The sequence below is a fragment of the Struthio camelus genome, unplaced genomic scaffold, assembly GCF_040807025.1.
Source record: "Struthio camelus isolate bStrCam1 unplaced genomic scaffold, bStrCam1.hap1 HAP1_SCAFFOLD_257, whole genome shotgun sequence".
In the NCBI taxonomy this organism is placed as follows: Eukaryota; Metazoa; Chordata; class Aves; order Struthioniformes; family Struthionidae; genus Struthio; species Struthio camelus.
This window is the reverse complement of record NW_027182730.1, coordinates 1-12,522: the sequence shown is the minus strand read 5'-3', so window position 1 is coordinate 12,522 and position 12,522 is coordinate 1. Positions and strand designations below refer to the sequence as shown.

General features: G+C 73.2%; 2 protein-coding genes across 2 annotated transcripts in view; one reads left to right on the top strand and one right to left on the bottom strand.

Moving 5' to 3' along the window:
• MAG (myelin associated glycoprotein) overlaps window positions 1–1,595 on the bottom strand; it is a 17,243-nt gene extending 15,648 nt beyond the window's left edge. Inside the window, exon 1 of the mRNA XM_068929563.1 lies at window positions 1,539–1,595. The gene's annotated coding sequence lies outside the window, so the exon portion shown is untranslated. The remainder of the gene's footprint in view (window positions 1–1,538) is intronic.
• LSR (lipolysis stimulated lipoprotein receptor) lies at window positions 1,551–12,359 on the top strand (the record flags this gene model as incomplete). The annotated part of the gene is made up of 8 exons (XM_068929560.1): window positions 1,551–1,673; window positions 3,508–3,849; window positions 5,077–5,196; window positions 6,802–6,861; window positions 8,560–8,706; window positions 9,432–9,557; window positions 10,803–10,862; window positions 12,239–12,359. Coding segments are annotated over exons 1-8 (1,037 nt in total), but the record flags the coding sequence as incomplete, so codon positions are not given.
• Between the last annotated feature and the right edge of the window lie 163 nt (window positions 12,360–12,522).

The following is a 12,522-nucleotide window of genomic DNA, read 5'->3' as shown; positions in this document are numbered from 1 at the left end:
CCCGGACACCTGGACCCCCTCCCGGACACCTGGGCCCCTCCCGGACACCTGGACCCCCTCCCGGACACCTGGACCCCCCCCCGGACACCTGGGCCCCCCCCCGAACACATGGGTCCCCCCGGATGCCTGGGCCCCTCCCCGGACGCCTGGGCCCCTCTGGACACATGGGCCCCCCCCGGACACCTGGGCCCCTCCCGGACACCTGGGTCCCTCCCGGACACCTGGGTCCCTCCCCGGACACCTGGGTCCCTCCCCGGACACCTGGGCCCCCCGGACGCCTGGGCCCCTCCCTGGACACCTGGGCCCCCCCCGGACGCCTGGGTCCCTCCTGGACCCCGGACGCCTGGGCCCCTCCCGGACGCCTGGGCCCTCAGGCCGCTCCATGGGGTCGCGACCCCACTCGGACGCCTGGGCCCTTCCCCCCCCCCCCCCCGCCAACATGCCCGGACGCCTGGGCCCGCTCCCCTCCCCCCCCACCTCGGGGCACAAAGGGGCTCTTGTCCCGGGGGGTGGGGGAGGGGGGAGGTGACACCGGCCGCCCCCAACAAACGCCCCATTGACCCGGACGCCTGGGCCCTTCCTGCCCGGACGCCTGGGCCCTCGGTGGGGGGGGGGGGAGGAGATTCTCCCCCCCCCCCCAGCGCCCCCTTGTGGTTGCCCCAGGGAGCAGCAGCCGGGCGGGGAGGCGGATTTCACTGTTTTCCGACGTTTTGGGCCCAAAGCGCCGCGCGCGGCCCCCGGTTTTGGGGCAAAACGCTGCGAAAAAGGGCAAAACCCCCCCAAAAACGCAGCGTGTGGGAGGGGGGAATCTAAACGCTTCCCCCCCCCCACCCCGAGGACTTTTGTCCCTCGCAGGCTCCCGTCGCTCCCTACGCTCCTCCAGCAGGTAGGGCTCGGGCTAAACCATTCCCCCTGGGGGGGGTCGTCTTTTAGCCCACCCCCCCCTTAAAACACTTCCCCGCCCCCAAGTGGTGGGGGGGCCGGTGGGGCAGCCCACGCTGGTCACGGAAGGGGGGGGGGAGGTTGGCCACGGATTTACCCGCTTCGCCCCCCCCTTTTTTTTTTTAATTGACACCCCCCCCGCCGCCGCCGCGATGGTCTCGCCCACCTGTTCCCGCGCCCACCTGGCCCCGCCCATTGGCCCGCAGAGAGAGAGGGGGGGCCACGCCCCCCCCCCCAGCGCGGAGCCGCCGTGGTTTCGCCCAGGTGCCTGGCTCCGCCCCCTTCCTCCGGGCGGCCGCGGTGGGCGGGGCCAGGTGGGCGCGGGAACAGGTGGGCGAGACCATCGCGGCGGCGGCGGGGGGGGGCAAAAAGGGGGCGATGGGGGGGAAGCGGCTCTGAGGGGGGGGCTGAGGCGGGAGGAGGAAGAGGGGGGACATGTTTCCCCCGTTGGCTGCGGGAAGGGGTGGGGGGGAGGATTCCTTCCCCCCCCTTTATCCCCCCACGGGTTGTTTCTTCCGCCCCCCCCCCCCGCGGGTGACGGAGTTGGTAGGTGCCGCCCGCAGCCGGGGTGGGGGGGGGGCCCTGGGCGGCCGCACCTGTAGCGCCAGTCGCCCGGCGGCTCCTCCCGCGGCCGGTCGCCTTGGCTCTCGGCCGGCTCCGCGGCGGTGCCATGGCGGCGCCGGCCGCCCTCGCCCTCGCCCTGGTTCTCCTCGCCGCTTCCCGCTTCCCAGGTCGGGCTCCGTTAACCCCCAGCTTGGCCCCGCCGCCGGAGCCGCCGGCGCACCCTCCTCTCCCCTCGCCCCTCCACCCGCCACTGAGGGGGGCCGGCGGCCGCGGCGAGGCTTTTAGCCTGGGGGGGGGGGCGCGGGGTCTCCCGAGGCGGCGGCGCAGGGGCGGGCGGCGCGGCTCGAGGCCTGATTGGCCGAGCGGGCGCGGGGAGGGCGCTGATTGGCGGAGAGGGCGCTGAGGGGGGCGGGAGCCTCCTGCTGCCGTTTCCCGCCGTGAGGGGAGCGGGGTGCCGCCATGTTGTCTCCGGCCCCCTCCCCTTCCCCCGACTTGGGGCGGTAATGGCGGCGGTGAGGGCGAGAGAGGGGCGATTAGGGGGGTTGAGGGGGGGATCATGGAGGGCTGGGAAGGGGCGGGGGAGGGTCCTGGCCTCCGGGGGGGGGTCTATGGGGCAAGAGGGGCTCGAGGGGGAGGGGGCTTGTGGGGCAAGAGGGGCCTGGGGGGGGGTCTTGTGGGGCAGTTGGGGCCTGGGCAGGTCCCTGGGGGGGGAGTTGTGAGGTAAAAGTGAGTCTGGGGGGGGCAAGAAGGGGGTTGAGGGCATCTGTGGGGCCTGGGCAGGTCCCTGGGGGGGGAGTTGTGGGGTAAAAGTGAGTCTGGGGGGGGGCAAGAAGGGGGTTGAGGGCATCTGTGGGGCCTGGGCAGGTCCCTGGGGGGGGAGTTGTGGGGTAAAAGTGAGTCTGGGGGGGGGCAAGAAGGGGGTTGAGGGCATCTGTGGGGCCTGGGCAGGTCCCTGGGGGGGGAGTTGTGGGGTAAAAGTGAGTCTGGGGGGGGCAAGAAGGGGGTTGAGGGCATCTGTGGGGCCTGGGCAGGTCCCTGGGGGGGAGTTGTGGGGTAAAAGTGAGTCTGGGGGGGGCAAGAAGGGGGTTGAGGGCATCTGTGGGGCCTGGGCAGGTCCCTGGGGGGGGAGTTGTGGGGTAAAAGTGAGTCTGGGGGGGCAAGAAGGGGGTTGAGGGCATCTGTGGGGCTGGGGGAGGCTCCCTGGGGGCAAAAGGGGTCCGGAGAGGTGGCTGGGGGGGGGTCTTGTGGGGCAGTTGGAGCCTGGGCAGGTCCCTGGGGCTTGGGGGAGGGGGCTGTGGGGCAAAAAGGGGCTTTTAGGGGGGTCGAGAGGGGATCGAGGGGGTCCCTGGGGGGCTGAGGAGGCCGGCGGGGGCTTCGTGAGCTGAAGGGGGGGAGGCCTGGGGGGGCAAACGGGGCTTTTGGGGAGTTCCCTGGGGCTCCCCAGAGGTCCTGGGGTCGGGGGCTCCGCAGAGGTGTTTTGGGGGAGGGCTCTTAGGGGGCTGCAAGTGAGTGGAGCAGGTTTTGGGGGGGGGGGGGATCCAAGGGGCTGGGGGCCCCCCCAAGACGGCCACGTGCTGGGCTGCCTCCCAGGCCCTCCGGAAGCGAAACTCCGGGCGGAGAAGGGGGGGGGGACCGAAAAGGGCCAAATCCTGCTGGCGACACCCCCGACCTGCCCTCGGGGGGCTCCCCCCGCCAGTGGGGGGGGGGTAACGCCGGCCTTTACACCGTCCCCCGCCCCCGCCGCCAACCCAACCCTTGTAGCAGCCAGCGGAGAATCCCCCTGGGCAAAACTGTTCCCCCTCCCCGGGAACAAAATCCAAAGGGACCCAGGCGTCCGGGGAGACCCCGGGAGCCGGGCCAAAGTGCCCGGAAGAAGCTGATAAAGGAGAGCCGTGTTTGGTTAAGGTTGACGCTCCCGGCTGGGTGGAGCAGCCCCCGGACGCCTGGGTCCTTGGGGGGGGGCCGCGGTTTAACCCCGTCGTCGCTTTGTCCTCCCCGCAGGCCCGACGGCCGCCATGCAGGTGACGCTGTTGAACCCCTACAACGTGGTCATCCTCTTCCAGCCCGTCACCCTGCGGTGCAGCTACCAGACGGCGGCCACGCAGCCGCCCATCGTCACCTGGAAGTACAAGTCCTACTGCCGCAGCCGCCTGGCTGACGCGTTCAACCCCGGCGGGGCCGACAGCCAGCTCAACAGCCAGCTGCAGCAGGCCAACCCCGGCTACAACCCCTACGTCGAGTGCCAGGACTCCTCCCGCACCGTCCGCGTCGTGGCCACCAAGCAGGGCAACGCCGTCACCCTGGGCGAGTTCTACCAGGGCCGCCGCGTCACCATCGTCAACGGTAGGACCCCCCCACGCACACACACAGTTCCCGGTTATTAGAGGCGCTACGGTAGCCGCGCCGCGGCTTTTGGGGACGCTGCCGCGACGGCTGGAGGGGGGGGGGGGGACGACGCTCGTTTGGGGGCGTCCCCTTGACGAGCTCGTCCCGCTTCCCCCTCTTTTAGAGGGGCGTTTTTGAGTATGTTACGGTAAAGCAGCCCAGCGGGGTGAGTTTTAGGCAGTTTACGGTAGAGCAGAGCCAAATTGGGGGGGGGGGGGTTTGGCTGCGCCCCTATGGGCCTTAAGGGCGTTTTCAGGTGCGCTGCGGTAGTCGGAAAGCGGAGGCGCCGCTTTTCGGAGCGTTACGGGAACCAGAAAGCGGTGCCCCGAGGCTGGGGTGCTCCCGTAATAGGTTAATTAAGGCTTGCCCGAAAGCGAGGGAGCCTCTTTTGGGTGCGTTGGGGTGACTGGAAGTTGGGGGTGCGGTGCTTAGGAGAACTGCGGTAACGGTGGGGGGGGGAGGGGGGTCGGCAAAAGCGAAGGCGCTCCTTTAGGAGCGTTGCGGTAATTGGAAGCGCGGGGGAGCAGCTTTTACAAGCGTTACGGTAGGGGCGGGTGAGCTGCGCCGGTGGGGGGGGGCGAGTGCTCCTATAGGAGAAACGTTGCGGCCCCCAACGCCGGGGAGGCGCTTTTAGGTGCGTTACGGTAACGGGCGATCAGGCGCGTGCGGCTATTAGGAGCATTACGGCAAAGGGAAGTGCGGAGAGTGAGCGCTCCCGTACCCCCCCCCCCCACGAAGGTGCGTTTTTAGGTGCATTACGGTAGGGCGCAGGTGCAGCCGGGTGCCCCGAACTAGGAGAAATACGGCAGCAGGTGCTGGGTACCGTAATGCCCCTAGTAGAGAAGCAGCTTCCCCCCCCCCCCGCGGGAATGGGGAGGGAGCGCTGGTTGGGGGGGTATAATAGGTGCATTACGGTAGGGGGGGGCAGAGTGCTCTTGAGTGGAATACGGTACCACCTGCCGGGGGGGGGGGGCGCCGTAATTCACCTAATAGGGGAGCAGCTCAGCTAGGGGGAATGCGATGGGAGCTGCGTGGCCGGTACCGTAATGTTGCTAATAGGAGTGCAGCTGTTTTTTGCAGGGAAGGGTGGGGGGGGGAGGCCAGGGAAGGGAGGGGGAGGGCCGGCGGCGGGGCCCAGGCGTCCGGGCCGCCGCCGCCGAGCGGGGACCCAGGCGTCCGGTGCAGCGGCAGACCTGCAGCTGGAGCAGACGGCCTGGGGCGACAGCGGCGTCTACTACTGCACCGTCACCTCGGCCCAGGACCTGGAGGGCAACAACGAGGCCTTCGCCGAGCTCCTCGTGCTGGGTGAGGCGCTGGCGGGGACTGGGACGGACTGGGAGGGGGCGCGGCCCCGCTGGGAGGGGGCCCGGCCCGACTGGGGTGGACTGGGAGGGGGCCCGGCCCGACTGGGACGGACTGGGAGGCGCTGGGAGGTGCTGGGAGGGGGCACGGCCCGACTGGGATGGACTGGGATGGACTGGGAGGGGGCACGGCCCGACTGGGATGGACTGGGAGGGGGCACGGCCCGACTGGGAGGCACTGGGATGGACTGGGAGGCGTTGGGAGGGGGTAAAGCCCTTCCTGGGGGCCACTGGGAGGGGGCCCAGCCCCACTGGGAGGCACTGGGAGGCAGCACAGCGCTACTGGGAGGCACTGGGATGGACTGGGAGGCGCTGGGAGGGGGCCCAGCCCTACTGGGAGGCACTGGGACGGACTGGGAGGTGCTGGGAGGGGGCACGGCCCGACTGGGGTGGACTGGGAGGGGGCACGGCCCGACTGGGATGGACTGGGACGGACTGGGAGGGGGCCCAGCCCTACTGGGAGGCACTGGGACGGACTGGGAGGCGCTGGGAGGGGGTAAAGCCCTTCCTGGGGGCCACTGGGAGGGGGCCCAGCCCCACTGGGAGGCACTGAGAGGCGTCACAGCCCTACTGGGAGGCACTGGGATGGACTGGGAGGCGCTGGGAGGGGGCCCAGCCCTACTGGGAGGCACTGGGACGGACTGGGAGGCGCTGGGAGGTGCTGGGAGGGGGCACGGCCCGACTGGGATGGACTGGGAGGGGGCACGGCCCGACTGGGATGGACTGGGATGGACTGGGAGGGGGCCCAGCCCTACTGGGAGGCACTGGGACGGACTGGGAGGTGCTGGGAGGGGGCCCAGCCCCACTGGGAGGCACTGGGAGGGGGCACAGCCCCACTGGGAGCCACTGGGAGGGGGCACAGCTGTACTGGGATGGACTGGGGCAGACTGGGAGGCGCTGGGAGGCGGCACAGCCCTACTGGGAGGCGCTGGGAGGGGGCACGGCCCCACTGGGAGCCACTGGGAGCCACTGGGAGAGGCCACGGCCCCACTGGGAGCCACTGGGACAGACTGGGAGGCACTGGGAGGGGGCACAGCCCCATTGGGAGCCACTGGGACAGACTGGGAGGCACTGGGAGGGGTCACGGCCCTACTGGGAGGGGGCACGGCCCCACTGGGAGCCACTGGGAGGGGGCACAGCCGTACTGGGAACCACTGGGACAGACTGGGAGGGGGCACAGCCGTACTGGGAGGCACTGGGAGGGGACACAGCCACACTGGGAGGCGCTGGGTCATACTGGGCCGGACTGGGAGAGAGGCACACCACCTGTTGAACCTACTGGGAGGAACTGGGAGCGAGCAGGAGCTGCCCGGCGGGACGTACTGGGGCCAACTGGGATGGACTGGGAGGGAGCGAGCGGCCCCGGGGCTGGGGGGGAGGAGGGGGAGCAGGAACGCCCGGACGCCTGGGCCCCTTCCCCGGACGCCTGGGCCCCCCCCCCCTTCCCCGGACGCCTGGGCCCCTTCCCCGGACGCCTGGGCCCCCCCCCCTTCCCCGGACGCCTGGGCCCCTCCGCGACCCCCCCCCCCGGTGTCCGTCTGTCCCGCAGGCTCCTCCGCGCCGGGGGCCGCCGAGCTGCTGCCGGGCCTCGAGCTGGGGGGGCTGCGAGGTACGGGGGGGGCCCAGGCGTCCGGGGAGAGGGGCCCAGGCATCCGGGGAGAGGGGGCCCAGGCGTCCGGGGGGCAGCAGACAGGCCCAGGCGTCCGGGAAGGGCCCAGGCGTCCGGGGGAGGGGGCAGGAGGGGGCCCAGGCGTCCGGGGGGCAGCAGAGGGGCCCAGGTGTCCGGGGAGAGGGGGCCCAGGTGTCCGGGGAGAGGGGCCCAGGCGTCCGGGGGGAAGCAGAGGGGCCCAGGCGTCCGGGGGAGGAGCCCAGGTGTTCGGGAAGAGGGGCCCAGGCGTCCGGGGGGGAGCAGAGGGGCCCAGGTGTCCGGAAAGAGGGGGCCCAGGCGTCCGGGGGGAAGCAGAGGGGCCCAGGTGTCCGGGGAGAGGGGGCCCAGGCGTCCGGGGGGAAGCAGAGGGGCCCAGGCGTCCGGGGGGAAGCAGAGGGGCCCAGGCGTCCGGGGGGAAGCAGAGGGGCCCAGGTGTCCAGGAGGGACCCAGGCATCCGGGGAGGGGGCCCAGGTGTCCGGGAAGGACTGAGGCATCCAGGAGGGGCCCAGGCTTCCGGGGAAGGGACCCAGGAGTCCAAGTGGGGCATGAGGAGGGGGCCCAGGCGTCCGGGCAGCCAAAGACATGGTTCAGGTATACTAAAAAAAAAGGGGCCCAGGCGTCCGGGGCTGGGCGCGGATGGGGCCCAGGCGTCCGGGGTTGGGCGCGGATGGGGCCCAGGCGTCCGGGGCTGGGTGCGGATGGGGCCCAGGCGTCCGGGGCTGGGCGCGGGGACACAGCAGGAAGCATCCAGGCGGGGGTGTCGGGCGCCCCCTGCGCCGGCCCGGACGCCTGGGCCCGCGCCGGTGGGAGGGGGGGAGGTTACGGCAGGGGGCGCCCGGACGCCTGGGCCCCGTCGGCGCTGACTCCGCCCCCCGCCGCGCAGACTGGCTGTTCGTGGCGCCGGTGGTGCTGAGCGCGGCGGCGCTGGGGCCTCTCCCGGACGCCTGGGCCCGCGCCGGGGTGGGGGGGGGGTTACGGCAGGGGGCGCCCGGACGCCTGGGCCCCTCTCGGCGCTGACTCCGCCCCCCGCCGCGCAGACTGGCTGTTCGTGGCGCTGGTGGTGCTGAGCGCGGCGGCGCTGGGGCCTCTCCCGGACGCCTGGGCCCACGCCGGGGGTGGGGGGGGGGTTACGGCAGGGGGCGCCCGGACGCCTGGGCCCCTCTCGGCGCTGACTCCGCCCCCCCGCCGCGCAGACTGGCTGTTCGTGGCGCTGGTGGTGCTGAGCGCGGCGGCGCTGGGGCCTCTCCCGGACGCCTGGGCCCGCGCCGGGGGTGGGGGGGGGGTTACGGCAGGGGGCGCCCGGACGCCTGGGCCCCTCTCGGCGCTGACTCCGCCCCCCGCCGCGCAGACTGGCTGTTCGTGGCGCTGGTGGTGCTGAGCGCGGCGGCGCTGGGGCCTCTCCCGGACGCCTGGGCCCGCGCCGGGGTGGGGGGGGGGGTTACGGCAGGGGGCGCCCGGACGCCTGGGCCCCCGTCGGCGCTGACTCCGCCCCCCGCCGCGCAGACTGGCTGTTCGTGGCGCCGGTGGTGCTGAGCGCGGCGGCGCTGGGGCCTCTCCCGGACGCCTGGGCCCGCGCCGGGGGTGGGGGTGGGGTTACGGCAGGGGGCGCCCGGACGCCTGGGCCCCTCTCGGCGCTGACTCCGCCCCCCGCCGCGCAGACTGGCTGTTCGTGGCGCTGGTGGTGCTGAGCGCGGCGGCGCTGGGGCTGGCGCTGGGGCTCTGCTGGTGCCAGTGCTGCCCCCACCGGTGCTGCTGCTTCGTGCGCTGCCCCTGCTGCCCCCGGCGCTGCTGCTGCCCCGAGGCCCGTGAGTCACCCGGACGCCGGGGCCCCTTGGGGGGGGGGGCGCCCGGACGCCTGGGCCCCTTGGGGAAAGCGCCCGGACGCCTGGGTTCCTTGGGGGTGGGGGCGCCCGGACGCCTGGGCCCCTTGGGGGAATCACCCGGACGCCTGGGCCCCTTGGGGGAAGCGCCCGGACACCTGGGTTCCTTGTGGGTGGGGGCGCCCGGACGCCTGGGCCCCTTGTGGGAAGCACCCGGACGCCTGGGTCCCTTGGGGGAAGCACCCGGACGCCTGGGCCCCTTGGGGGAATCACCCAGACGCCTGGGCCCCTTGTGGGTGGGGGCGCCCGGACGCCTGGGCCCCTTGGGGGAATCACCCGGACGCCTGGGCCCCTTGTGGGTGGGGGCGCCCGGACGCCTGGGCCCCTTGGGGGAATCACCCAGACGCCTGGGTTCCTTGTGGGTGGGGGCGCCCAGATGCCTGGGCCCCTTGGAATCACCCGGACACCTGGGCCCCTTGGGGGAAGCGCCCGGACGCCTGGGCCCCTTGTGGGTGGGGGCGCCCGGACGCCTGGGCCCCTTGGGGGAATCACCCGGACGCCTGGGCCCCTTGTGGGTGGGGGCGCCCGGACGCCTGGGCCCCTTGGGGGAAGCGCCCGGACGCCTGGGCCCCTTGTGGGGTTGCCCGGACGCCTGGGCCCCTGGCGGGGGGGGAGGGGCGGGCTGCGAGCCGGACGCCTGGGCCCCGCAGTGTACCTGGCCGGGAAGGCGGCCACGGCCGGGCTGCCGCTGAGCTACGGCGGCGCCGCCCTGACGCCCGTCACCCTGGCGCCCGGCGCCCTGACGCCCCTGGGCGACGGCCCCCGGCCCGGCTCCGGTGAGCGCGCGCGGGGACGCGCGGGGACACGGGACACGCGGGGACACGTGGGGACACCTGACATGGGGGGACACGGGGGGACACGTGGGGACACCTGACACGTGGGGACACCTGACACGTGGGGACACGCGGGGACATGCGGTGACACATGACACGGGACACGCAGGGACACACGGTGACACATGACACGTGGGGACACACGGGGACACGCAGGGACGATGACACATGACACAGGACACGCGGGGACACGCGGTGACACATGACATGTGGGGACACGGGGACACGCGGGGACACCTGACACATGGGGACATGCGGGGACGCGTGGGGACACGTGGGGACGATGACACATGACACGGGGACACGTGGGGACATGTGTGGACATGTGGGGACATGTGGGGACACGCGATGACACATGACACGGGACACGCAGGGACACACGGTGACACATGACATGCGGGGACACGCAGGGATGATGACACATGACACGGGACACGTGGGGACACGCAGTGACACATGACATGCAGGGACATGTGGGGACACATGGGGACACGCGATGACACATGACACACGGGGACGCGCGGGGGCACGTGGGGACCATGACACATGACACGGGGACACGTGGGGACACCTGACACGTGGGGACACGCGGGGACGCGCGGGGACACATGACACGGGACGCGCGGGGACACACGGTGACACATGACACGTGGGGACACGCGGGGACACGCAGGGACACGGTGACACATGACACACGGGGACACGCGGTGGCACATGACACGGGACACGCGGGGACACATGGTGACACATGACACGTGGGGACACGCGGGGACACGCAGGGACACGGTGACACATGACACACGGGGACACGCGGTGGCACATGACACGGGACACGCGGGGACACGTGGGGACACATGGGGACACGTGGTGACACATGACACGGGACACGCAGGGACACACGGTGACACACGGTGACACGTGCTGACACCGGTGACACGTGACACGTGGTGACACCTGCAGATATGCGGGGACACGTGACGACACGCGGGGACGTGTGACACGGGGGGGACACGCGACCCGCAGTGTCACGCGGCGCCGCACACGCGGCGACACGCGGGGGGGTGGTGACGCGGTGACACGGGTACTGACACGCGGTGACACGCGCCGCGCGGTGACGCGGGCCGACAGGTGACACGCGGTGACACGCGGTGACACGCGTGACCCTCTGTTCTCTCCCCCCCCCCCCAGCCGGCGGCTGCAGCTCCCAGGTGCCGCTGCTGCGTGACACCGACAGCGTCGCCAGCTCAGGTGAGAGCGCCGCCCCGGACGCCTGGGCCCCTCCCGGACACCTGGGTCCCTCCCCGAACACCTGGGCCCCTTCCCCCGGACACCTGGGCCCCTTCCCCCGGACGCCTGGGCCCCTTCCCCCGGACGCCTGGGCCCCTTCCCCCGGACACCTGGGCCCCTCCCGGACACCTGGGCCCCTCCCTGGACACCTGGGTCCCTTCTCCCGGACACCTGGGCCCCTCCCGGACACCTGGGTCCCCCTCCCCGGACGCCTGGGCCCCTCCCCGGACACCTGGGTCCCTTCTCCCGGACTGCCTGGCCCTCCCGGACGCCTGGGCCCCTCCCGGACGCCTGGGTCCCTCCCGGACGCCTGGGTCCCCCGGACACCTGGGCCCTTCCCGGACGCCTGGGTCCCCGGACACCTGGGTCCCTCCTGGACGCTTGGGTCCCCCCCGACACCTGGGTCCCTCCCGGACGCCTGGGCCCCTCCCGGACGCCTGGGTCCCTCCTGGACACCTGGGTCCCTCCCGGACACCTGGGCCCTCCTCGGACGCCTGGGCCCCCCCCGGACACCTGGGCCCCCCCGGACGCCTGGGCCCTCCCTGGACTCCTGGGTCCCTCCCCGGACACCTGGGCCCCCCCCGACACCTGGGCCCCTCCTGACGCCTGGGCCCCCCGGACACCTGGGCCCCTCCCTGACACCTGGGTCCCTCCCCGGACACCTGGGTCCCCCGGACGCCTGGGTCCCTCCCCGGACGCCTGGGCCCCCTCCCGGACACCTGGGCCCCCCCGGAGCCTGGGCCCCTCCCGGACGCCTGGGTCCCTCCCCGGACACCTGGGCCCCTCCCGGACGCCTGGGTCCCTCCCCGGACGCCTGGGCCCCTCCCGGACGCCTGGGTCCCTCCCCGGACGCCTGGTCCCCCCCGGACGCCTGGTCCCCCCCCGGACGCCTGGGCCCCTCCTGGACGCCTGGTCCCCTCCCGGACACCTGGGCCCCTCCCGGACACCTGGGCCCCTCCCCGGACACCTGCCCCACCCCCGGACGCCTGGGCCCCTCCCGGACGCCTGGGTCCCTCCCCGGACGCCTGGGCCCCTCCTGGACGCATGGGCCCCTCCCCGGACACCTGGGCCCCTCCCGGACACCTGGGCCCCTCCCCGGACACCTGCCCCACCCCCGGACGCCTGGGCCCCCCCGGACGCCTGGGCCCCTCCTGGACACCTGGGCCCCCCGGACACCTGGGTCCCTCCCGGACACCTGGGCCCCCCCGGACACCTGGGTCCCTCCCGGACGCCTGGGCCCTCCCGGACGCCTGGGCCCCTCCCCGGACACCTGGGCCCCCCGGACGCCTGGGCCCCCCCCGGACACCTGGGCCCCCCGACGCCTGGGCCCCCCGCAGGGCAGCGCAGCGCAGGCCGCCGGCTGCAGCCCGGCCCGGGGAGGCGTCGCTGCGGCTGCTGCAGCGGGTCGAGCGCGAACTGGCCGCCTTCCGGCCCGGCGCCCCGCCGGCCCCCCCCCAGGTGGGTAAATACCCCCCCCGCTCTGGGTATTTATCCCCCCACACCGGGTATTTACTCCTCTATATCCCCCCCAGGGGGTATTTACCCCCTATCTGCTGCTAGAGGGGTATTTACCCCCCTGAGCACTCCTACGGGGTATTTACCCCCCAGTGTCTTTTCTATG